The sequence below is a fragment of the Blennius ocellaris genome, assembly GCF_963422515.1.
Source record: "Blennius ocellaris genome assembly, chromosome: 15".
Classification (NCBI taxonomy): Eukaryota; Metazoa; Chordata; class Actinopteri; order Blenniiformes; family Blenniidae; genus Blennius; species Blennius ocellaris.
Window position 1 is genome coordinate 4,400,618 of NC_137664.1, and position 26,719 is coordinate 4,427,336.

Here is a 26,719-nt window from a genome sequence, read left to right on the forward strand (position 1 = left end):
TGATTTCATAAAAAGACATTTTAGAGCCTGATATGCAACAAACAAACAAACAAAAAAAAAATGATTATGTAATAAAACACCAACATTTAATGTCTGGTCAATAATGTAATAAGAATCTGAATGTGATCTTAATGTGTTTAATGCTTATACTTAATTTTGTACTGATAATTGGAGAAATAGATTACAGATTATAGACAACAGAAGACTTTAAATGACTTGGCCAACAGTAATCATACCAAAATGCCAAAAACGGTATATGGAAATACATATAAATATTTGACTTAAATTATTGACTCACTTTATGATGTAATATAATTACTACACTATTAGGGGATAGATATTTTGCACAATTTCATCTTGAGTGGGTCGGACCAGTTAGATAGTGCCATAAACTTCAAAGATTTTCTTTGTCGTGGCATAGAGCATATGTGATGAAAATGTCGATTGAAAATGATTACAATCTCAACATAAGGCCAGTTTTAATGATAAGATACTATTAAGATAAGATTTATGTTGTGAATGTTTGTGATTTATGTTTGTGAGTAAATTAGTTCAAATTAAACATGAATATATGCAAAAATGTACATGCAAAAACATGCTCAAATGTACAACAAAGTGAAATGCGAAGTGCACTTGCAAACCAAGTAATGCACGTTGTTTAGTTTTAATCTTTGCTGGTTTTAATCATACCTGCAGCTCTCCCAATTCTTACTGCAACCTATTCATATTCTGCATATTCTGCTTAAATATTGTCCTGTTTTTCTGTCCTTTATTCAGAATCCCAACTTCATATGTTTATATTTAAAAGGCAATATGATTTATTGTTTTGCTGTCTTGGATGAGGTTATTTTTGCTCCGCAGAGATATAATAACTCTGTTGGAGGTTGTAGTAGCTTTTCTTTGTCTTTTGTATCACCTAATTGGATCAGCTAATGACTGAGGGCCTGCAGCTGTGAAGGTGGAGTCAGACCGCCAAGACGTCGCAAGGCTCTGAGCTTCTGCAAGATAATTGTGCAAGCGCCTTGTACCAGCACTGGATTTATGTTTCTTTGAGTGGCTTAAAACTGTACTAATGCATCAAGAAGTTGGAAACCAAAGCACATTATTTCTGTGTACAAAGTGACTGTGAGACCAAGGCCACGTTTACATGTACCTGGGTATCTGAAAAAATACTGAGAAAATAATATTTCTCTGCGTTTGGACCGCGCATTTTCACATAAACGTAGCTACGACTCACCACAAACGATGATTCCTGGAAACTCCGGCCACATTGGAGATCTGGATAAAATCCAAGTCTCTGTTTGAATCTAAAGGCAGTTAAGCGGATATTTTCATCACAATTTGTCCTGTTGTTTTTCCAGGATTCTGATTGGCTATCATGGCTTCATGATTCTTGCTACACTGCCCCTACAGGTTTGGCATTCTCATAGCAGGTCTGAACCAGCTGTATGTATGGGTCAGTGTAAATGAAGATTGTTTTTTTTTTAATTTTTATTAAACGTAGAGAGCGAAATATCTTTTTTTTTTTTTTTAACTGGATACGTGTAAACGTGACCTGAACCACCATGAGAGCTGTGGTGTTTGCGAAGTGTAGCAGTGCTTAAATCTTGGGTGGCCATTCCTAATCACATTTGGAAAAAAAAAAAGTTATATAAAATGTATCAGAACCCAAAAGCCGGTTATTAATATTCTAATATGTCAGTGCCCGTATTGTAACATTATCTCCTTGATCTGATTCGTATGTAAGTAGGTCAGTGGAGCCGGAGCCGGAGCCGGGCTATCAATGGGCACTGGTAAATGGAGATCCACAGGCTCAAAGCAATTACACATTAACACGGGGGGCTTCGTCCAAAATTTCCCTTTTTAACGTCGGGCACTTGATCGTTCAGCTCTTCTCCAACGAGCCCAGACGTCACATTAAACAGCACTTTTTCACTTCTGACTTGGAAGAACTTAGATAATTGTTTCTAAATTATCCTTATAAAGTTCTTGATGCACGAACAAACGTTTCTTACATCTTGAACAAATAACTGTTATTTGACTACTGTGAGCTGTTGATTTGCACAACAGTGACCGAGTTTTGGGGTTTTCTCTCCATCAAGCAGTAACATAGACTATATCAAGAAACCCTCTCTAATGCACAGAAAACAATGTTGGTCCAGTTTAAATAGCTACTTCAGTGAATCTAAGCAGCATTTTCTCCATTTCAAAAAATGTTAAGGTCACTTCATTTGCTGCTGTTTCAGGGTTTCCTGTCTGGCCAAAAGTTTGGTTATTTCCATTTTTTTTTACTTTCTACATTTCTCTATATATAAAAGTTATAAGAAAGTTTCATGTTCCCAACTTAACCAATTTAACACAGAACATGAATGTCAACCTTGCGGTTGCGTTCATGTAATATATTGAGTCGAGACTGAAATGTAATCAAAGGCCTTAAGTGCTGAACTTAATGACTGTGTTTTCAAAAAATAGCAAATGTGAGTTTGCAGTGACCTTGACTTTATATTTAATTTTACAATTCAAAACCATTTATGGCAAATACTGTATAAAGACATTATCTGAAGGATTACGTTTGATGATACTTAAGTGAAAAGGGCACATTGAACATGACCTCATCTCTGTCCACCAGCTGTATTATGAGTGAGGGGGAATTTGTCCACTAAGTTATTGAGATGTCACATCGACCTTTACTTTTGGTGGTCAGGCAGACCTATCTGTGTTTTAACAGCTGCTTACATGCAGGCAGACCATGTAATCTATAACGTTTCACACAACCTTAGAAAGTAAAATGGCCTTTCTTCGGGACTGACACTAATTCTAAAGCAATGAGATTTGAACCAGTAAATTTAGGATCACAATCTTGCTTTATTATACTCATTTTCATAGTTAAGGTCGATTCATACTCCATTAGAACAAGAAGTAAGTTTGGCACTCCAGGGTCCTGCCGAACAAAATGACAGAGCTGGCCGAAGAATTTTGTTTTGGCTGTGCCAACCATCCGGGCAGCACCATTGCCGCCCAAACTTCGGCAATGCTGGGTGTTGCGCGTGCATGTTCCAGCTCACTAATGACTATCAGTCATATTTAACATGTAACCTCTCTACTGTATGAGCCCCGCAGCTCATTAACATGTCAGAGATCAGAGTTACTTGATGCCCCTGAACGCATCACTCTAAGCTGTAAACTCCTGCAGTCAAAAACGGACTGCATGGACACAAACTTTCTCTTTTATTACTGAAACAGTTCAGCGAAATGCATTACTGAAAACATTTGAAGCAAGAATCAAGCTGTGAGAGGGTGTGGCCTGCAAGTTCAAAAGCTTCTTATCAGAGGATGAACTCTCCTGCTGAACGTTTCGTCTTGTTCTTATGCGTTCTTATGGGAGTATACAGGGGCCTTTATATGTGGCAAATGCTGGCGTCGCTTTGATTGCATGGCTAAGACGCCCCAAGTTAAGCAACAGATCAGGGATCGCAGAACAAAGAGGTTGGAGGAGACAATAGTCTCCCCATTTTCTCCCCAGCTTTCCATCTTTGCCCAGCAAAAAACAAACAAACCCAAAGAACAAATAAATATTAACCCCATATTAGTGCAAAACTACACCAAGCCTGAACACAACTAAAACTCTTCACACATAAGAGCAGGCAGCTGTCGCATCCAGCGCTTAAATAGAAATGAAGGTATAACGAGACACAGGTGGATGCAATCGTGGAAGGAACCTGCAATCAGACAAAAAGGGCAAGAAGGCGGAGCAACAAGACACCCAAACCAGGGTTGTCCAATCACGGTCCTACAAGCTCTGGATTGATTTAGAAATCACACACATTCACACTTGTGAGAGCATGAAAACTCCTGCCTGTAGATGTTCTCACCATGAAGGAAAAGTGTAAACCACTACGTAGTATTTAGTAGCAGATATATTTTGATGTGTTATAAGGAATATTCCTTATAATATTCTCATATAATATGAGAATATTCTACTCAATCCTATGCATTGGTCCAGGAAAATCCCACAAGGTTGTTGATAAACGAATGAAAGTATAAAAGCTATTTTCTCCTTTGTGGTCTTAATTTATTCATTCAACTTTACAGAGATATTGGTGGCGACTACTTACCTTTAATTTTAACTTGCCTTGCCGGAGATTGCAGGGCTATAAATCATTTTAATTGAACCGGCTTCCGAATTTCTACGAGGACCTTTCCTAACGTCACTGAACGATAAATGTTATTGAGGGCATAAGACATAGGGCAGTAGATAACTGCAAAAAATAGAAACTGCAAAAGAACTTGTATGGCCATGTCCAGTGGTAATGAAATCTGCTTTATCTTGTGACGCTCTGGACACAAGCCAGGCCAAGAGATTGTTAAACGATGACTGTAAATCATGGCGCGCTCCAGTGCAAAAGCGCACATGTATTTTCAATTGCTTGCATCTTTCCGTTAATAGATTAGGATTTCAGAAGGTTTTATTTTTTTCCTTGATCTCTGATCTCACCTGGTACATTTCAGCCTGGAGACACATTTCCTCCACTATAGATTTCCTGGACTCCTGCTTTGCTCTGAGAGTATTTGCATGTCCCACATTGATTTCTTCATCCATCCTAAATCTCAGCCCATCCCAAATCGACCCCCTCTGAAAGCCCTCGCATGCCTATTAGGCTCGGGCGCTGCTGTAGGCTTTCACCTGTTGCCATAATTGCATGGAAGCTAAATCCCCCACTCCTCCTCCTCACGTTCCTTCCTTCTCCATCCAACCAGCCTGCTTCCATGCCCCTAACTTTTCGCTGTGGTCTCGGGTCTGCTCGCCCTGGATGCTGCCTCAGTAGAAAATCATGCATTCTGATCATCTTCAAACCATCCTGTAAACAGTGCATTAAATATTGATCCCGCCGTCATGCAGAACAACTTTTAAAATTCTTTTTTATTTATCTATCTTGCTGTGCTCGGCTTCAATACTCACCGTGCAAGATTTTCCTCCTAATGAGACACTTGAAGTGCTGCATGTCGACTCCACTATCACAGATTTGATCAAAGCTTTACAGATTATTGAAATTAGTGTTGGATGACAGGGTTGAAGCATGCTTTTATTATAATGATTCCTGCAGAAGGCCTGAATAAGTACATACAGCAAATAATGCATTTTTTTCCCTTCCCTCCTCCCGCTGCTTATCATAATGAAATGCAGGCAGTGGAAGGAAAGCAGCTTGGAAAGATAGGAGCACATACATTAACTATCCACAAATGAATAGCTGGGAGCCCAGTCGTCATTGGAGGCATGAGCATGGAATTATCCATAGATGACGGTAGGTCTGATGCAGTCTGCTCCTCTTGTGGTGTCGGTGGTTGGGACACTATTTAAATATCCTGCAGTCTCATTTGTCATAGAGCCTCAATAGGTATACCATTAAAGCACTTGCATGATCTAAAAGTTCAAAAAGCGCATGCTCTCTCTCTCACACACATCCCACATTTAAAAAAAGTGTCACCAAATGATAATTTCCAGCACTTTTTCCCCATGTTGCATACCGTTAACCCTTTTTTTCCCCTGTGTGCACGTAAAGAGGGGGCCTCTTACACTTACACTATGGTGTCATTTAACATTTATTCTTTTTATTTTAAATAATACAATAAATATACTACAAACGAACATTTGGCTTTTGTAGAGTTACAAGTTCATCATTTGTTCTCCACTTCACAATTGCCGAACATGACCATTGGTTTCATCTGTAGCACTGATGAAGAAAAAAAATCGGATGAGTCCTGATGAAGTAAGCGTGGACTGGAGATCATGTCGCTCAACAAATCATAACAAGAGAAAAAAGCTTTACAGTTTCATGCATACAGATAGGTTTTAATGCTTCAAAAGACATACAAGAGTGGATGGCCACAGTAAACTTGAATTTATTGACATAAAAACCAATATATCTTCTATCCTCTTATCCTTACACAGGTTTGACAAGACCGTGAAAACAAACAAAACAGACAAACAGAAATCTACAAAATGAAAACAAAACAATGGCAGCATCACTGCTGGTTCTGGAAATTTACAAAAAAAAATTATGTTTGTCCTTTTTTCTTTTATTGAGAGCAAAGTGTTAAATCTGGGCATACTGCATCACAATGGAAAAGCCAAAGATCTACAAGCGTATTGTGTTGTTTTAACAGAAATGGTTCAAGTCACATATTTGAAGATTAAAAAATAAAGGAAACAAAAGCCTACGTATGAAGAGCTGTAAAAAAAAAATAAAATTCTGTGGTAGATACTAGTGGTCATAAGCATAGAGAGTGCATAGTTCGAACAAAGAGCATTGTTACAATAAAGGCAAAAAAAAAGTAGACTGACAGGAAAAATGTTGACGCTGAGCCAGCAAACTTCTTCTAACTGACTTGTTTCTACTGTGATTAAATCAAGAATAACTTTTCAAGTTGGTTCCCATATTAAAAAAACAAACACACGATCTCAAGCCACCTTGAGCCAATTAAAGCTACGTTAAAAAAAACAACTTTGGTGGATAGTTTTAAGGCTTCAAAAACCAAATTAAATCTTTTCCTTTGGACAAATCACTTCCTGTCAAACTCCTTCAGTTTGATGGGGCACAGAAGATGCGACGAAGTAAGAGTAAAAAAACAAACAAACAAAAAAAGCTGCATCACAGAGCAAATGATATGAAAAGCCGACAGCTGCATCTGTTTCCTCTCGTGATTTTCTAACATTTGGTACAAGTGTCGGACACGTTTCTTATCTTCAAGGATCTGCTGAAGCAGGAGGAAACACACGACATGCTGTGCTGATCATTGAGGGGGATACGTGGAGGAGAAAGGCCATGCAAATATCACAGCTAAACATAAAAAAAAAACAGCAGCAGTGAAAGAAAAAGAAAAAAAATGGATGCAGAAAAGGTCCACCTGTATCACACATGGCGGTTTAGCGAGTGGAGGGGCGGCTGGTTACAGTCTGGGACCACCACAAAATTTCTTTTTCATTCAAACAACAAAAACAAAAACAAAAAAAACTAGAAAATAATACATAGCACCACAGAAGAGAGAAAATAGCACCTAGATTTTGATTTCTTTGTGTTTTCATTGAAATGTGACATCTCGCACTGCATAGTCAGACAGGTAAGTATTTCAGGGAAAAAAAACAAAAAAACGTAGAAGCCATTTATTAAGTTAATAATATAGCCACCAAGGTAGGCATTCTGTTCAGAGGGCAGCAAAAGGAGGAATGTATTACTTTTTGTCTGCAAATTAACTTTCACATAATATCACAGAGCTTGTTTTCTTCCTTTATTTCCATTCTGTTCTTAAATTACAACAAGGTGTGCTCCACAACTGCCACAAGACAGGAATTTCCCCGAGTTTACTTTCCCCCCCTCGTTTTAACGTCAAGTCGAATTTCCTTGCTTTCGGTGTGTTTCTACAATTTAGATATTATCCCATGATTTCCTAACTCGCACTTAATAAAGTCACATGCACGTTTTGAAGCCAGAAGCAATAAACATTACCAGGAGAAAAAAAAATATACAGAATGTACTTACAAACATTAAAAAAAAAAAATCATTTATATATATTTATTTATATATTTAAGGTCCATTCCAAGAGAATGGGGAGACAATTATGCACAAACGAAAGCTCCCGTAGAGATTGAGTGAAACAAAACCAACGGTAGAGTAGTGGAGAAAAAAACTAAACAAAAGAAAGCCAGAGAGATGATGGGGAAACATGAGATCAAAGCTAAAAAGAAAAGAAAAAGCACCAAATCAGATGGAGTCCATGGCAAATACTGCGACCATCTGGAACTCAGGGTCGCCTTCGATGAAAAAAAAAAAAAATCAAGTGATGACTCGGGACTAGGTTGTGTGTGCGAGCGTACTGTGAAGGAGGCAGGATCTGACATCCAGTTTCAAAACTTGCATGTGATGGAGAAGGCACACTGAGGTTTCAAGGTTATTTCATTTTCCTCTATCCCTATAAAATTTCACTGTATTCTCAACTTGATTTCATTTTACTCATACACTTGTTGCTTTATGGAAAAAAAAAAGGTACTTTTTTTTTTTTTTTTTTTTTTACAAATAAAAGTGTCTTATTATTTTTCAATTGTTTTTTTTCTGAGAAAACAAAAATATGCTTTTCTTTTTCTCCATTTGCTCAGTTGAAAAAAGTCTTAGCCCATGAAACAGACGGGTCCCACTTCGAATCCAAACTTCTGCGTGGAACCGCCAAAATCGTTGAACATGATGTCCACAAAAGGCACCTGTTCCACCTTTGGTGTGTTGATCTCAAGTACTGTCTTTTCATAGCCCTTTTTCAACTGTGGAAGACAGAAAACACAACAAAAAAAAAAAAGCATGAGTGCACTTTGGGACTCTTTAAGGGTGAAAACATTTGTAACATTTGAAAGGTCTTTTGCTGACTGAGCTCTTTTGGCTTAAACAACAACACGAATACAATTTCCCGGCTTACCGCACAGCCATCGACCACCGCGCGGATGTAGGGGTTGTTGTCGTAAGACATCTCCTCATCATTGGAGCCCAGGAAGCGGATGGCCTTGTCGTAGTTGTCCTGCTCCTGGTTGTGCCAGGCCACCGACTGGTAGCAGTTGTACGTCATGTTCTGTTTGGCGGCGGCGCTGAGCAACCTCAGGAAGGTCATCTGGACCACGCCGATGGGGCTACCCTCCGCATCCACGTAGGAGAGCTGCAACAAGACAAGTCCAAAGAGCCCAGATGAAGTTGAGCATCAAAAATCCCAAACAGTGGTAGAAAAGGGGGCAGAGTGTAAAAAAAAAAAAAAAGTGAGTGGACCAAGAGGAAGATGCTAAAAAAGATTCACTGTTGTCTCCACACTGTGCTGTGTTTCTGTCACTTGGGAGGCATTTTGACGTGATTGATAGTTAGCAATTTGTATTCTTGTTTTATGGCCGCAGCGGGATTTATAGGGCGTGCATCTTCTTGACAACAATGTCAATAGGAGGTGTCATCCAAGGATACCGAGTTAATAAACTATGAGGCTCCGAGGCGGCAGAGACAAAACTAACATGACTTCATTTCCAAGTAAGTAATATAGGAGAGCATAATGACCCTAATCGTCGAGGCTGACGTTAATCACCTGCCAACTAATCTCGTAAAAAAGAGGGAACATTCACAATTCACCTTTCAATAATTCTCAGTGTCCTCTTTTTAACACCCGACATAATTTTTTTTTCTTCCACTCCCAAGGATGTAAATTTTTAAAAAGACATCATAAAAATTCCGATTAAAAAAAAAAAAAAAAAAGAAGTGCAGTGAACTGCAGACTGAAACCCAAAAAGGAGACAAAAAGATCAGAAAGTGCATTTGTTACGAGTCTATTCTCAGCTGCAGGTCAATACAGATTTACTACAAGACAAAAGGATTAACAACCCTGCAGCATTCTTCAGACACCCAGTACTCATTTGTGCATTAAATTAATTAAGTTCAATTGACAGAAAGTGAACACATAAAGCATTTTTATGTGTGGCGATTTACTAGTGTGAAAATTTATATTTGTTTGAATAAAAGCTTTACAGTTGTGTCTTTCAGTTTAGTTTAGGTTTGACAGTAACAGCAACTTACCGGTACTATATATTTTACTTAAGAGCGAAACCTTTTTAATAGGAGATACACTGCATTCCCTCGTGTGGTAAAAAAAACAAAAAAAAAACACGTAGCAAGCAACAGAGGGGATACATAGTCCCGAGGGGGGTTTATCCCTCACAACCACAGCAAATCCCACACATTTATTGTGTAAATACTTAGATGCAGTAGTCAAATTATTGATGCAAAATAATGAATATTGAGGCCTCAGAAACTAAACTAATCATGCTTTTATTAATCCCCTTGAGGATATTCCTTTTTTTTTTGTACATTGACCCAATTGCTCAGAAATTCACAGTGGTCATTCGTCATCTGTTGAATTTGAACTTGCAAACTCCCGCTTCTCTGTCCTGTTGGCCATTATTACCTTAAAGTTGAGGCTTGTGGAATATATAATTAAAGCATAACTAAACACCTATTTTTAATCTTAATTGTATCGTTGTGCAATTTGATATATTCCCAGTTTGAGAACATTAATCCTAAAATATTCCTCTATTTTAGGAAATGGATATTGTATCTGCATATTGTGTTAATTAACCTATAATTAAACTACAGACTCGCCCTTTGGCATGGAGCAGAATACTGAGCTATGTCTCTTTAAGCTTATTATAGCACTTTGAAATGCATAAAATGTGAATATTTGAAAGCAGCTTTTTTTTCTTTTTTGGTCTGTATGTCCATATCTGTATACCAACCCTCAGGAATCCGTAAGATCCACATGGTCGCTTCGTCTTTCAGACAAACAGGACTTACTGAGTGGAGAGCGCATGCAGAGCTCATGCCATGCAGCCGTAGAGCAGCGAACGGTCCGAGGGTCTGTTCTTTCTTGACTTGTTCTTGCACAGAAGCAGACATTCACACACATACAAGCATGCATATATAAGTGCCGACACCCAAACTTGACATCAGCAGAGATAGATATTATCTCTATTTATCTCTATGAATTTGTGCAACAAGTTAGAGGCAATAAATTGATTCGACCGGATAATTAACTGCAAAGGTACAACTCTTCATCGTGCAATTGATGTCTGTGAGTGTCTGCACTGGAACTCAAATTAAAAACCTGTTTCATCCCCGTCTGAGGATGAATCAGATCATGCCATGCTTTAGTCATTCACCCGCCGCTCTTCATCCCCTTCACCCGCTTCCCGCCCGGCACAGCGTGTGGATCCAGCCCAACATCGCCAGAGAAACATTACCTCTTTCATCATCACAGTCGCAAGTCAACAGTGGCTGAGGACCCAGAAGCCCCTGGGTTGTGACTGAGTGCCTGACCTGTTTGGCTCGGAGCTACTCTGCTGGATCTAAGTACTGTTTGAGGGAGACGCCGCAGCCGTGAGTGTGGCTGAAAGGCTGCAGCGGAGAGGGGAATGGCACTTATGCGTCTCCATTTGTGGTGGAGGATGGACAACCTGCTGAGGCAGGAACTTTTCAAGATCAACAACTAAAAAAACAAAAAAAAAAAAACAACTAAATGTGTAACGCAGAGAAGTTCAAAGTGATGTGTTCACTCTGAAATGTTTTGTCCGCGCCATTAAATCGGCTGTCTACGGATATACTGATGCTACTTGAGATGCGGGAGCGTCGAGGCACACAGTCACTCTCAGAGAGATGCTCTCTTAATGCAGAAGAGGCATGGCAGAGTGGATAATATAATCTAAGAGGCTTAACTGCAAGATTGGTTTATGTCTTTTCAAATGCATTAGATGCCAAATGTATTCATTCGATACATCCACTTCCTGTCAGCGCGACGCACAGGCCTCCCCTGCATTTTCTTATGAGAGCATCACCTAGGTTGTTGTACTGAAGTTGAGTGCAGCTTGTGCTGAATCATGCACCCCGATAGTGTAACGAACCACCAAGCAAGGAGCCAAACCGTACATACTTTATGTGGCAGAACCATGCAGAGCCTGGGCCTCACAGAGTCCAGGCCATGACCAGGACTCTTGAGACCACAGGCGGGGGCCACTTACCAGGGAACCTCTCTTGTAGTGACTATACCATGTGCCTGGCGAGTCTTTCGGCCATTTTGCCATTTTGCTCTGTAAAATATGAGAGGCATTCAGGGAAAGGAAAGGGACTTGGGACAGTAGGGGGGGCTTACCAGTTTACCACGTTTGAATTCACTGAACCAGGAACCAGGATTCTCCTTTACCCAGGATGTGAGCCTAGTCTGCGGAGGGGGGGAACGGATTGACAACAAAAAAGGCAGAGGAGGAGGAGGAGGAGGAGGAAAAAACAGGTATGTTAAAGAAAAGAAAATAGCAGAATTCCCACATCCCCTCTTTTTCCTTCGTCTCCCTCGTTTGTCCTCCGAGGAGTCTTCCACACCTGCAACAGTCACTCACAGTGAGATCAACCACACTAACTGGACCGGGGCAGACACTTTTTTTGTAAGCTATTATGCCCATTTTGTACAGTACAAACTGTAGCCGGTGGCTAATTGCTGCTGAAAAATTCATGAGTACACAGTGATTAATTACAAAATGATCGCCTGCGAGGAGATCTTATACGGCGGCCTCTATTCCTGCTGTTCAGTGTCAGTCCTGTGCAGCAGTGGAGTGCTAACTTTGTTACGCCATTAACCTGTGAATTGGCCAACGGGGCACAGCGCTAATGGTCTCAGGGATGACAATGATGAATTTCTCCATAATTAGAGAGCAGGGTTTGATATGGAACTGTCATCAATAGTTTAATGTGTTAATGAATGGGCCGGAGGACGCCTATCGCTGGGAGATGGCGTACATTAAGCCCACGCTGACTTCAAGGTGACCCTCAAGTTAGTGTTTTCCTTTTAGCACCTTGTGAAGCAGCATGTCTGATTCTATAAAGCATGCTGGACAGTATATGTAACCTTGTAATAGCTCTGTCAGTTTCAAACACGTGGGAGTGTTTTTTTTTTTTCAGTCCCGGTTGCGAAGACAGACATTCCCCCCCCTCCACCCACCACCACCACCAACCTGACACAAATGAGAACAGCCCATCACCAGCATGCTATAAAAAAAGTTGGCTTCATTATTATGAGCTTAAGCAAACTCCTGCTCCTCTGAGGCTTGGTGAGTGGGATCATTAAAATGGCTGTAGCACTGTGCACTATTACACAACCCGGGACTTGTCAAAGGCGGCGTTCCCAATGTTTCACCACTAAGCTGCTCCCCTCGCCTCTACACACTCATACATAATGAAGCAGGACTCATCTCGCCGTGCCCGTCACCTGCCAAAGGATTTCACATGTGATGAATTCCGTAATTATACTTCCATCTAAAAATTGCACTGAAACAAGAGAATGTGGCCAAAAACGTTAGAATTGGAGAGGTATTTCTTCGGAGTTGCACACCGTGCGTGTGAACAAACATGTTTGTGGAATAGCTCCCATGGGGAACTCGTGCTGAATCATCTCCTACACATCCATGTTAACAATACAGCAGGTTATATTCATGGAAGTGTAATATATGGGCATTGGGTAGGCACAATAGAGGTTGCAAATAGCATCTTGTGATGTTCAAGTTATTTATATGTGCACAGCAGTTAGTCCCACATGTGAGCAACAGACAATCATTTGTTATCTGGTGTATCCTGCTTACAATCCTCCTGTTAATCTCACCACAAGCTGGCTGCTGAAAATATAACACACATATATATATATATATATATATATATATATATTCCCCCCATCTCAACCTTTTTGCTTACAGTATGCTCATCCTGGCAGTCTCTTGTGAGCGCCAGTGAAATCGTGTACACACACACGCGGTCAGACTTACCCCTTCAGATTTCTTATCTGGGAAGATGCAGCTCTCTCCGCCCGCTGTGAAGTTGCAGTAAACCTTGAAGGAGTCCCGGGAGCAGCCCTGGTTTGGATCAATCCAGTACTCACCTGGAGAGATGAAGAGACCGCCAGAAAATACAGAGACAGTGAGAGGCAGAGAGATGATTTGATGCTCTGCTTGTTAAGGTCAAGGCAGCGCCTGACATTGGTATCGCACAAAGAATATCCGTGTCTATGACCAGTAAGTCTGTGCAAAATTGGAGAAAAAACAACAAGTGACACTGCGGCAACTTTTTCCCCCTCCATATATTGAGCCTGCGTGGTCATGTAGACTGTTTGTTTCACTGTGCAGCATTTGCATGTTTTTTTTTTTTTTTCCAGGAACTCCAGTTTCCTTCCACAATTGAAAAAAACATGTCTCAAGGTTAACAATTTACTTTTAATTGCCTATAGGTATGAATGTGTGTGCGTGTTTGCCCTATGCTGGACAGTTAAGGGTTTAGCCCAGTTGTATCGAAGACCAACACAATCATTCGGTACATCTGCGCAATATGATGTCACCCAATGCAACTGCCTTTATAATTACTAGAATGTAAAAATGAGCTTGAGAATAACAATGTAGCTACATGTTTAAAATGAAGGCAGAAGATAGCAGTTAAAGTGAAAAGAAGTCATTTTACATTGTATGGCCACGTCACTAACGTACACGGGGTGGTTGATATTAGGGACGGTATTTAATATTCAACATGATCACTTCCCTTAAAAAAAAAAAAAATAGATAAACTAAACAAAACCATAAAGTACAACCACAGCCTAAACTTAAAAGGCTGTAAAGACTAAAAGAACATATGAACTCTTTTATGTGTTCATATTAGACTGCATGATAAGCAGCTGTGGTAGAATGGGTTGCCTTTCCAATCCCAAGGCCGACAGTTTGATGCCCAACCCCAACTCTCTATGTGCCAAAGTGTCCTTGGGCAAAAAAAAAAAAAATGGAGCCCGAAGCTACTGCCAACCGAAGCGAGCACTGTGCTCTGCGGCTCTGTAAAACACTCTGAGACTTGTTCATGTGGTGAGAAACTGCTCTGTGAATGAAGTCTATTTGCAATCTAATAAAGTGGCTGATGAGTGAATATATTTTATGGGGAAAAAAAAAAAAAAAAATGAACAATTTCCCTCAATGACTTTGAGAGCTGCGTTTGGGGGAAAAAAATGTAAAATAATTGGATTGATTGTGATAGAGTGTATTTGCGCAGAAAAATTATTAACACTGCACAAGTCTACGAAAGGACAGGAGATGAAACACCGGATGACTTTAAATCTGAAATTGATACAGTAAGTCATGGCAATAGGCCAACCTCTGGTACAACTTTAATCACTCAGTCAGCTGACCCCCCAAAAAAACCCATAAAGACGGAGTGAAACCTCGAGACAGGAATACAACTTTATGATTTTTATGTCCTGCGAACTGCTTTATACGATTCTCTGTCCTCACTGGACCCATCACAGTGTAAATGGCGTGACGGGTGGCGAGTCGGCCACTACAGACTTTTTAAATGCCGTCACGCAACCTTTTTTTTTTTTTTTTGAACTTATTCAACTGGGCGTATTGGAGTCAATCAGGTGGCGTTGGGTGCTTTCAGACAGCCTGACCTCGATACACGACCATCTTTGGAAGGGTGTAATAGTATTCAGGTAGAAATGTAAAGGCACTGATCAGCATCAAAGTTTCAGTTAATTTCACTCCATTGATTTGACAAAATCTGCAATGCCGCAAAAACATACAATTCAATGCTGACACTAATACGATATCTCATGTCTTAACTAGGCACAAGCAATCAGAGGTTTGTGGTTACCATTTGGCCAAAGGGACAATTTTACAATAAAAGTGGAAAGAAAGTCATTAAAACTAACTTTCACACTGATGTAAATCATTATTATATCAAGGTTGAAAAAGTCAATAATTAATTTAGAGAGATACATTTAGTTATTTTAATTGAATTATTGACCATCACTGTCATAAATCCTTCAGGAAAAGATGCCCAGGCACTTTTGTAGCCGTCACATTGGTCAGAGTTGGTGTTCCAAGCGTAGACTCTCATTTTATATGAGAAGGGCTGCATTTCTTTTTTTTTCTTCCTTTTTTTTATAATGGTAACGAGATGCTTATGCTATACAAGAGAGAATCTTTTTGTGATTATATTGGACAAAGTCATGGGAGTCACCATGATGAAGGGTGCAAATGTCTTCTTTCTTAGCTTAGCGGGAGCTTATTTTTTTTAATCCTCTTAATGTCACATATATAGTAATTGTGGTTATGAGAAGTATGTAAGTACAAGAAGAGTCATCTAAATCTCTTTAAAAACAGAAATAGTTTCAGCTGCTGCTGTATAACGACTGTTTTCGGAGCAGAATAAATTAGACTGCGACGCTTTCTAGATATATTGGGATACAAACCATCTGGGAAATCGGCGTGGCAGAGCTGCAGGTCCTTGCAGGTACGAGCAGGATTGGCCTGAGTGCCCAGTGGGTGCTTCATCTGCTCGATCTCCAGCTTCAGAGAGTTCAGGGAGCCGAAGATCTCCTCCATGCCATCGTCGTAGTCTTTGTAATTTGCATCCACGGCTGCGTCGTCCAACATCTGGCTGGCGTCGATGTTCCTGCGCGTTCTGCCCTTCATGGAAGCCTGGATGGGAAGTGGGTGGATGACATCGCCAGGAGGACCCTGTGAGGGAGAGATGAAACGAGGACAGATGGAAGTTTAGAGATGAGGATGAGGATCATGAGAAAAAAAAAAACGTGTATAAACCAAGGTGATAATGAGTCACACTGCGGAGAAGACACAGACATGAAATGGAGGTTAACACTCACAGGAGGGCCAGGAGGTCCAGGGTGACCAGATTCTCCTTTTGGTCCAGTTTGACCCTGAGCGCGACACATTAGAGAATTACTGTTGAAAAATCACTTGATAGGAATAACTTTGCTTCTGATGTATCCTCGAGTTACTTACCGATGATCCCTTAGCTCCTTTGGGGCCGGGAGGCCCCTAAAGACAAAAAAATTCATCAGTAATGGGTCATGCGTTACATGCCACTCAATGAGACACATGATGAGCACAGACTTACGGTTAATCCTGGAGGGCCGAGGGGACCAATTGGACCAGAAGGACCAGCAATACCCTAAAAGAAACAAAAAACAAAACAAATCCATAACTGTTAGGTTTCAACAGAATTTTTTATTTAGTTTTTTAATTTGTGCAAGTGGCTCCGTTTTCTTTACTCATAATGCCATAGATACGTACAATTTAAAATACTGTGTCTCGAGCATGCCGTTTTATTTACTTACATTGTCTCCTTTGGGACCAGAAGATCCTGAAGGACCGGGAAGTCCTCTGTCACCCTTTTCTCCCTGTTCGCCTGGAGGTCCGATAAGACCAATAAGACCTGGGTGGCCCTGAAATGAGACAAAGTCATGCAATCATGTAAGTAACAAAGCAATTCTACTTCACTCATGTATCTGCATATACCTGTATCTGAATGATTTATATGATGTACAAGTTGTTCCATTTTGGAGGACTCAAGTTACATCAATAATCAATAATTAGCCTCTGAAAGTAAATGTTTTAAATGGTTTTCAAGGTGTTTTAAAGGAGAATACTTTTAGTTGGAAAAATAGTTTGTTTGTTTGTCCTCATATATACACTGAAATGTGTGCAGTCTTCTGGATACACGTGCATGTACGCTACCCAACAAAATCAAAGTCTATCCATACAATTAAAAGTACAATTTTACTTATTCACTTTAGTCCAAGTCTTTTTTTTTCTTTCTTTTGACAAGTAAAGAAGTACTTTGGCCAATTCTATCCAATCACGTTTTGTGTTTGTGACTCACCTTTTCTCCTTTGACACCAGAGTCTCCTTTCAAGCCGGCCAATCCAGGAGGACCCTGTCAGAGAAAATGGCGAGTTAGAAAGAAGTTACGTTAATTTGGATGAGCTCACACAACACAAGAGACGTCTTCGACAAAGGTCAGTCATCAGTTCAACTCACCATTGGTCCGGCGGGTCCATCTGGGCCTGGAGATCCAGGTAACCCTTGCTCTCCCTGCAAAGAACAACCAATTATCCTTTGTTTTTGTTTTTTGTTGTTGTCAGCCTTTCGGGTACAAGTAGAACTGCTTTCTATAAATATAGTAAACAAATGCAGTTGCGAGAATACTACACAATTTTAACGTATGATTGAAGCTGCACTGCAAGAAAAAGTCAGACGTTTTTGTCTCATCTTGGTCTTTTATGCTTTTATTCTTTTAGACTCCGGTTTCATCAGATCCGAGCCACTTAACTCGTATAAATATGCGACGTCAGTGTGATTTGTCACTTTGCATGTCCAGATGAAAGTCCACGTCCACAGAGCCGTCGATGCTTTGTGTGAATGTCTATGATTTCGGGCCTGTAAACTGACAGCATGCGACTTACCACTGCACCGGGGATTCCTCTGAGTCCCTCGGAACCGGGCTTGCCAGGTGATCCTTGAGGGCCAACAGGACCCGTCTTTCCTTGGGGACCTTCCAATCCAGACTCCCCCTGTCACGCGGGGGAAGAGGATTCACGCACGCCCGTCAGATTTGTGCCCATTTCTGAGCCGTTTTACAATATTGTGTGAAATGGCAAAAAAAAAAAAAAAAAGGCTCTTTTATTTGATTGTTGGCTGAGTTACCTTGGTTCCTTTCTCTCCTTGTCTTCCCTCGGGTCCTGCTGGTCCTGGAGGTCCCTGTTTAAAAACAAAACAAAACAAGATAAACACAAAGAAAGAACATTTGAGCGTCGACCTTCTGCGAAGGACAAAGAGGCAAAAACAGCGCAGGGCGGCGCTTACTCTCTTTCCTGGTGGTCCTCCGGGACCCGACTCTCCGGTGGGTCCAGGTGAACCCTGGTGAAAGAATTCAGATGGTCAGTGACACGTTTGAGTGACCCTAAATTTAAAGTTGAGGCGAGTGTTGGAGACGGAAGACGGGGCACTCACAGCCTGACCGGCCTCTCCGTCGTCTCCCTTGTCACCGGACGGGCCGTCTAAACCCTGCGAGGAAATGAAAGCGAGCCTCTGTCAGGAATGTGTTGCAAATAAGAGAAGACACAGATAAGATCGGGAGTTGTGCGATACGTACGGCAGGACCGGTCTCTCCAGGGGGGCCAGGGTCACCGGGGAAACCGCTTGGACCCTAAGAAATAATGAAATGATGAGAGCTGTGCTATATTTCCATCTGTTTAACCATCATCAAATCCATTGGCTGGGGATCAACTACGACGTACTGGGCTGCCTTTGGGACCGTCATCTCCAGGGGGACCTTTAGGGCCAGGGGGTCCTGCAGTGCCAGCCGGACCGGACTCTCCCTTCTCGCCTCGCTCTCCTCTCGGTCCCTACAATGAAATGCAGCAGGGCAGCAAATACATTGTTATGTTTTTGTGCATTGTACGAAGAAAATTAATAACAAAATAAGATCTGCAATGAATTGAATGAAAAAAATATATTCAAATACAGTCAAAGTTGATTGTGAGAATGTAAATATATATTTTTTTAAACCTTTTTTTAACATGGAAATAAAGTTTGTGACCTTTTTCAGTAAGATGAACTCCAAGGACACAACTCGTACATTTAAAAATGTAATGTTTTTTTATCGTGAGTAATATAGATGCCTTTCTTTCAATAGTTAATGTGAGTCTTTTATATGTTGCTTTTAGATGTTTAGTGTCACATAATGGCTTTAGGTATAACATTAAATGTCATAAATGCGATGAAAAATTTAAATTATATATCGATTTAACTCATATTTTCATTAAAATCCTCATTATTAGGTTCCCAGTGTCATTTTAATGCAGTTTGTAGATGTTCCCTCACTTGATTTTAAAAATAATATTCACCTGAGCACTGAGTGTGAAGGAAATGTGTTAAAATTGGTGTTTTAGAAAACTATTGAATATCTCGAAGTGGCAGTAATTTACTTTATGTGACGACAAAGAAAAATTCAAGTTGCAGTTCTTCTTTTGGATTTGTGAGACCTTGAAGGTCTTTGACATTGTGTATTTGAATGAGTGACGTGTGTCTTGGCTTATGATTGTCTACGTTTTCCTGTAAAACATGCATTTGAAGCTCTAAAATGCCTGAGTGTGTGAATGTCTGTTTGCCTTATGATGCAGTGGTGGCCCGCTGGTCCCTAAGTTGGATAAATTGGTGTAAACAAAGAATAGACATAAATCTTGTACGTTCCTTTTTTTTTAATGATATTTGCATTTTAACTTGCTTTTAAATAATTTTCCGGTATGTTTGAAAAATCTGTAGATGAGTTTCAATGAACCAAGGATCGTTTTCTTCTTGTTATTTCATTTAAATTAAGAAAAAATGACAAAACTCACTGGTGGGCCAAGTTCTCCCTGAAGACCAGGTTCTCCTGATTCACCAGCATCACCCTGGGAAAAAAAGAGAGAGAGAGAGAGTTTTGTATCAGCGGCAGGGAGACATAGAGACCCCTACATTATCAGTGGGTGTGATTTGTTTATCCAACGTGCTTCTCGAAATCCCATCAGTTACTGCGCCTCTCACTGTCCCCGGTGCCCTTGTCACCCGAATGGGAACAGAAAGAGATGACACAAGAGATTTCAATCCATCACGTCTGGGCAGATTGGGTGGCTGGAGCACGGAGGGCGCTGACCTCACTGTTCTCCCCGGACCCTGCCCATATATCTTGTCCCTCAAACCCTCGCCTTATTGGATAGTTGCCCTGTTGACTCACCTATACACCAAGCCGCCATCATTATTCAATGTCACATAAACCCACCGTCCTGTCCTCACTGCCGGGGTTCACGACAGATGCAGGTTGCCACACCCGCCCGGCAGAACGTTATTGTTGTCGTCGTTGAGCTGATCGAGAGCTCCGCAGACGTGATGATGTGTTATGGGGAGAATAAACCAACTCCTCCATTATAAAGATGAATCCATATAGTAAATTAGCGTTTGGCTGTCTTCCAAAAGCCTCCATTGTTGCTGTCGAGAAATCCACTCTACACAGTGGGCAGGCCTTGTTAGAAAAAGCATGACTGATCCTCCCATATTAGTGGGCGTGAGCTGCTCCTTTACCTCGAGAGGCTGTTTCACTCTTTCTTCTCAACACAACCTCCTGACATTCACCTGAAAGCTGCTGGGGAAAAAAATCCGCTGACAACAGGACGATCACGAGCATGAAAGACAGCTGCTCATCACAATTATAGAAGAGAGCAGCAGAAAACGGAAAAACAAAAAACAAAAAAAAGGTGCGGTCTCTGTAGCGTGCCAGAATAAAAACGCCAGTTCAGCTGAAGCGCAATCGTGGCCCAAAAATAGTGTTGTGTTTTGTTCGCATGGGAGGAGGACGGGCTATCCTCAGGGAGATTGCAACAGAGCACAAAGGTGATGCTATTGACTGAACCAGATAAAACAAATCGCACCATCACCGCAGACGGAGAGTGATGAAAAAGTGCTGCAAAGCAGTGGCTGCAGAAAGCTGCCAAAGCAGGCCATTTTGTAATGAAACAGCCACAACAAATAACAGCCCGGGACGTTTTTTTTTTTTTTTTTTTATGAGAGCCGTCTTTAATAATGCATCTATCTTCTTAGAATTGCAGTATGATGCCTTTGACTATTTATTCATACACCCTCCAACCGGCACTAAAGTTAAGGGATGACAGCCTGTCCATTAGATTTGGCGTGCATCTGTCTTGCTTGAGGTAGGAAAAAAAAAAAAAAAGTGATCAAGCCACATTTAAAAGGGCATCGTATAAATAGGGATTTGAAATATTGATGTCTGCAAAAGCCTTGTGAAGAGGTATCATGCACAGCTTTTACCAAAGAACACTCAAACAAAGTGGTAAGACTATGAATCCGCCAGGCTGGAGTGGGAAAATGTCGCTTTTTGGAAAAACATGAGTAGCAAAGAATCGAAATGGAGTGGGATAGAGCGAAGAGGCTAACCTTTTCTCCAACAGCACCGGGGTTTCCTATACCACCAGGAGGTCCCTGAGGGCCATCGGCTCCTGGGGGACCAGAAGGACCTCTGGGTCCGGGAGGACCAGGGGGACCCTACGAGGAGAGCAAAATCAATATTCCAAATTGTTTCTTCTGTTTTGTACTGAAAAGTAAGGTGGTGTTTTGTTTTTTGTCGTGTGTCTTTTAAACTTACCATCTGACCGACATCTCCAGTTTCACCTTTCTCACCAGGTGGACCGGGTAAGCCCTGTGAAGAGTTTGCAGTGTTTTAGTTTAAAACCGTGTGGCTCAAACGTGAGCGGAAACGCCTTTCACAGGTTCAACTATTCGCAGTGATCCTCACCTGCAGCCCGACTGGGCCTGGAGGTCCGGGGAAACCTCTGGATCCTTCATCTCCCTTCTGACCAAACATACCCTGCTGACCTCTGGGACCAGGCTCTCCATCTGCACCCTGCATAGGGAAACACATAGGAGAGGATATCACATCATATCAGCAAGGACCGTGCAAACAGATTAAAAGTGCATGTGCGTAAAAGAGGCTAAGAAAACAGCTGTATTTAATCGTTTATTGTTCACTCAATAAAACAGATCTAAACTGATTATTTTAATTCTATGGTGTTGTTGAGGGTTATTTCTGTTCTTCAATACTTTAAAAGTTAGTGCGAAGATGCTCCATTGTGTGCCAATTATACAATAAAATAGCTTGCGTAATGGTGTTAAATTGAGCAGAATTACACTTGTTTTAATACTTTAACTTAATAGCTAAAAAAAAAAAGAAATTCTTAAAATGGGATTCAGATGCCCATAAAGATTGTCTGCACACTATTAAGTATCATCTTCATTCAGTGCAATAGACTAAATAGAGAAGCATCAATATGCTGCACTAAGTAGGACTTTGTGATGGTTTGCTCAAAGCAAAATGGGCCAAATATGTTTCTTCTGGTATAAGCAGGAGAAACAAAAAGGAACTCATCTTAATTACTGGCAAAATGTGTTTTCCTATTTTCCAGTATTGCAAAAATCTTCCATGGTTGCTTTAGAAAACATCATGAAGGGATTCAAAAGCTCCCAAATATGTTCACTTTCCCCAATAAAAGGTTAAAGATATTGATAAAGTGTGAAGGTGTTGGCTCTTATATAGGTTTATCTTAACTTCTTCATTTTGTCATTAATCACCCTCCTTTCTCTTTCTCTTTGTGTTGTGTTCTATGTGTGCTCCTCCACACACATAAACAGATTAAACATAGTGGAGCGGCTGCTGCAGACACGTTAAAGATGAGTTGTCTGATCAGTGCCTTGTTACCATCTATAAGTGCACACAAAGTTCTGTGAGAGGAAAAAGCCAATCCTTTAGCGATACGAGTTCGACAGGCGTGAAATTTGAATAAATTACATCTTCGCTCGCTATGTCTACAGTCTCTCACCCACCGCCGCTACGTTTGTGAGAGTCGCTTTGCTAATACCGAGGTTGGAAATCCACATCAGCAGCAGTGGAAAGAACACAGAGGACAGACAGGAGGAGTTAATGTGCTTTCAACTGTTAATGCTTGTTAAAATATGGATTTGCTGGAAAAAAAAAGAAAAAAGATAGACACTCACAGCTGGACCAGGAGCTCCAACAGGACCTTGAGGGCCGGTGGGACCAGGCGGACCCTGCAGAGAAGAGGCAAAACATCAAGACAAGTAGCAAGGAAGAGATGTACTATTCAAGATGTTGTTGTTGTTGTTTTGTTTTTGTTTTTTACATATTTTATACATCTTAAAAATAACTTACATGCTCTCCTTTGTCACCTTTGCTTCCTTTCTGTCCGGGCTCTCCAAACTCTCCCTGTGAAACATCAACAACAGTTTGCATTAAAATCAGGATGTGTGGAACCTACAGTATGTATGAACGTGATGCAATTCCTTCCCTGTTATACAGATGATGACATCTCAACGCGCTTTAAAACCTGTATCCCAGTTTTATGGTGTTGGTTTTTTTGTTGTTGTTTTTTTTTAAGATATGGTTTAGCTGCTTTTGCTGTAAACATTTCAATTACATCTCTCCTGCTCTGACAAAATGTTGACAGATACAGTAATGAATATCTGAAGGGGGAGGCTTATCATGATGGCTGAGTCACTGGCAAAAAAAAACCGGCAGCCAAAACAGGGTGGATAATTACTCCCATCTGAACCTGTTTGCATAAGATTATACAGAAAGAACAATTTTGCACCAGTCGTTCAAAGCCTCCACATGCAGTGGGTGTTTGGCGAACTAATGACGACTACCAGAGCCAAAACGCAATTACTTATGGGTACGAGTCAGACAATGCTCGCACTAGGTGACTTAAAAAAAGGCCTTGGGGTTGTCTGCTCCCCATAGATGGGCCTTATAATGAAAAAGTGTGTGAATGTGTGTAAACATCAGCTCGCAAGATCCTTATTTATCTTGCGTGGTGAACACCCGCCGTATTCTCCGTGTCCGTCTAAACCGCAGGGACCGTCGTAAGGCCGGCTAAGAACTGAGGCATTCTTCAAAAGGACGAGAGATTATCCTCCGAGTATCTCTCGAGCTGATCTCCCTGCAAATGTTTTTCAGGGGAGAGACGTGGAGCCGCTGTTGCTTGTGAATACTAAAGGGTCACTTTCACACATTCTGTCACTGCCAGAGAAATTCTCCCTCTCCCCCGGTCTGTTTTTGCGGAGAAGCGTACAAAGCAGCAACAAAGGCCAGTTCGCCTTTTTAAAGATTCGCTAATCAATGCAAACTCTGTCAGACAAATTCCCCTCAGACCTCTTTAAGGTCAGAGAGAAACAGACAAGCGAATATCTTGGTGAGAGCTCTACTATAAAGTTGTGCGAGGTGATAAATCTGCAGGGTGCAGGTTTTACTGAACGCTCACCTTGTCGCCGTCCTCTCCGGGTGGTCCGGGAGGTCCTCCGGGTCCAGGCAGACCCACTGGTCCCTGAATACCATCTCTTCCTGCTGGGCCTTGAGGTCCTTTCTCACCCTAAATTGATTTTTTTTTTTTTTTTTTTAAACACGTTATCAGAGATATCTACATCGTTCTTGAGTGTCAGAAGAAGTTCAAGCACGTGATGTTCTTACCGGTCCACCTTTCTCTCCAGCTGGACCCGGAGGTCCCTGAGGGCCAGAACGTCCAGGGAGACCTGTGGGTCCGGCTGGGCCGGCAGGTCCACGTTCACCGGGAGAACCCTACACGCCGCACATAAACATCAGCAATCAAATCGTTGGAAACTGGGCCACGACGTCAAACGCATCTCCTGGATCAACTAGGTCAGACTGGCCTTATATAATCATCAAACCGAGCATCTCATTACATTAAACAAGGGCCTGTATTAGTTGAGAAGAGCTTCACTATACACACACTTCACACAAGAAGATCGAAACTGAGCAAATACGTGGTGGAGGCGACGGACCGCGGGTGTGAATGTGGCGGATTGTACTCACAGCAGGGCCAGGTGGGCCGTGAGGACCCTCGTTCCCTTTCAGACCGTGAGCCCCCTGCAGAACAGAATAAAACGAGAGGCTTCAGAAAAACAAACACATCCGCCCGGGGAGGCACGCATCCTGTCTCAACGCTGGACTCTGTCGCTTCAAACAGGCTCAGCGTGAGATGGAAAAACCTCCCTGTCGTCTCCAAAGTGGAGGCTGAGAGCAGATGGGAGAGAACAGCGAGCTGCTGCTGCAAACATCTTTTACATTACAAAGGAGCTTGTGTGCTATGCATTTTTTATTATTAATTTTTTTTGGTGGCGGGGGAATCATAAAGTTTATTTTTTTTTAAAAAGCTGTCTCTGATTAATTTCTTACTCACAAGTTTAAAGTGAGAAAATCTGCAAAAACTACTAAGACGTCATGACTTTGTGAAGCCGGAATAAAAAAAAAAAAATCCCCCCCCAGAAGATATTAGATTATTATGTAATAACGATGCTGTGGAGAGACTACTGATTAAAGTGAGCCAAAAAGAAAAGACTCACCACAGGGCCGGGCAGACCTCGGTCTCCAGGGAAACCTCTCAGACCAGGAGGGCCATCTTTTCCAGCAGGACCGGCAGGGCCAGGGTCACCCTACAGGACACAGCGCAAAGTCATTCACCCTCTGAGATGCAGCAGGTCAGGAAGTCAAACGTGCAGTTTAAAACCTGCTCTGAAAGAGACTTCAATCAGACCTTGTAAAGTCTAAAAACCAACAATGACGTGAACTAATATTGCTAAGAATTCATGTGACTTCACCTTCACCTACTTCAGTTCCACATTTTTTAAGTTTAACTGTTATTTGAAGGTAAATCTACTTAAGTGTCTTTTAAAGTATCAATTAAAGTAAATGCTTTTCTTTTCCTCGGATTCCGCAAAACGACGTTACATTTTCTTAAAATAAAATTCAAGTTGACGACATGTTTTCTATCTTTTTTCGCATTAAAACTATGGAAAAACTTTGGATCATAGGTTATTATCCTATACGTTGAATGCTCTGGACCAGCTGAGATCATATATGGTTGTATGTAGTCCTTGTACAAAATGTGATGGACACATTCGTCTAGTTGGAAGAGCAAACAGGCATTGTTATTATGACGAGAGTCCATTTTTCTTTTCCTTTACCTTGGCACCTTCTTTTCCTGCAGCTCCAGGTAGACCCTGCTCGCCAGGTGGACCTGGAGGTCCAGGGTGACCGCGATCTCCCATTGGTCCAGTCTCACCCGTTGGTCCCTACAAAATCCGACAGGACAATAGATTAATGGCAAAGAAATCGTGAAAACTGAAGTAGGAAACCACATTGCAGAGGAGGTGTGAAATGGAAGGAAAGCAAAAGAGAACACTGTGAGCAGAAGTGGCCATTTAAATGAAAAAAAAAACAAAAAAAAACCAACAACCAAAAAAAAAACAACGATACAATTTTCTCCGTCTATCTCATATGAAAATACGGTGAGGGGAGCATTTGCTGTGTGGGAGGCCTACAAGTCATTAAAGGCTCATACAGCTCCGTTATCATGAATGTTCTCAGCTGGCATTAGCAGCAAGGCTGGGAGGAAAAGTCTGTTAAACATTCATGCATAATGGATGAAGAGCCGGTTGCTAATATGAAAGAGGATAAACAACACTTACCATAAGGTACGGCTCTCGATATTATAGCTAAGTGAATATATCAGGTTTTGCTGGAATAACAAAGTGCCGAGAAAATGTTCTCAATTATTGTTTTTTTATTTCCTGTTGGCTTGTGCATGTATTGCTTTTTTTTTTCTCTCTTCTGCAGAGCACCTTTACTTCAGTGTCACTTTTCAAGCAATGCAAATATACATTTTATGCTTCAGCACTCTGCAG

At 41.2% G+C, this 26,719-nt stretch overlaps 1 protein-coding gene across 2 annotated transcripts in view; it reads right to left on the bottom strand.

Moving 5' to 3' along the window:
- Positions 1–5,885: 5,885 nt before the first annotated feature.
- Positions 5,886–26,719, bottom strand: part of col5a1 (procollagen, type V, alpha 1) — a 79,650-nt gene continuing 58,816 nt past the window's right edge. The window contains exons 39-66 of one of the 2 annotated variants that reach the window (XM_080510111.1): positions 26,000–26,107; positions 25,379–25,468; positions 24,849–24,902; positions 24,486–24,593; positions 24,280–24,387; positions 23,172–23,225; positions 22,997–23,050; positions 21,741–21,848; positions 21,591–21,644; positions 21,383–21,490; positions 19,792–19,845; positions 18,691–18,798; positions 18,546–18,599; positions 18,404–18,457; positions 18,257–18,310; positions 18,098–18,151; positions 17,857–17,964; positions 17,432–17,485; positions 17,274–17,327; positions 16,729–16,836; positions 16,509–16,562; positions 16,394–16,429; positions 16,255–16,308; positions 15,841–16,108; positions 13,379–13,491; positions 11,588–11,656; positions 8,464–8,697; positions 5,886–8,311 (exon numbers count right to left, since the gene is read on the bottom strand). In XM_080510111.1, the coding sequence (XP_080366237.1) occupies positions 8,165–8,311; positions 8,464–8,697; positions 11,588–11,656; positions 13,379–13,491; positions 15,841–16,108; positions 16,255–16,308; positions 16,394–16,429; positions 16,509–16,562; positions 16,729–16,836; positions 17,274–17,327; positions 17,432–17,485; positions 17,857–17,964; positions 18,098–18,151; positions 18,257–18,310; positions 18,404–18,457; positions 18,546–18,599; positions 18,691–18,798; positions 19,792–19,845; positions 21,383–21,490; positions 21,591–21,644; positions 21,741–21,848; positions 22,997–23,050; positions 23,172–23,225; positions 24,280–24,387; positions 24,486–24,593; positions 24,849–24,902; positions 25,379–25,468; positions 26,000–26,107 (2,523 nt within the window). In that variant the 3' untranslated portion in view covers positions 5,886–8,164. Of the gene's footprint in view, positions 8,312–8,463; positions 8,698–11,587; positions 11,657–11,718; positions 11,788–13,378; positions 13,492–15,840; positions 16,109–16,254; positions 16,309–16,393; positions 16,430–16,508; positions 16,563–16,728; positions 16,837–17,273; positions 17,328–17,431; positions 17,486–17,856; positions 17,965–18,097; positions 18,152–18,256; positions 18,311–18,403; positions 18,458–18,545; positions 18,600–18,690; positions 18,799–19,791; positions 19,846–21,382; positions 21,491–21,590; positions 21,645–21,740; positions 21,849–22,996; positions 23,051–23,171; positions 23,226–24,279; positions 24,388–24,485; positions 24,594–24,848; positions 24,903–25,378; positions 25,469–25,999; positions 26,108–26,719 lie in introns of both variants that reach the window. The other variant, XM_080510110.1, reaches the window with a different exon arrangement.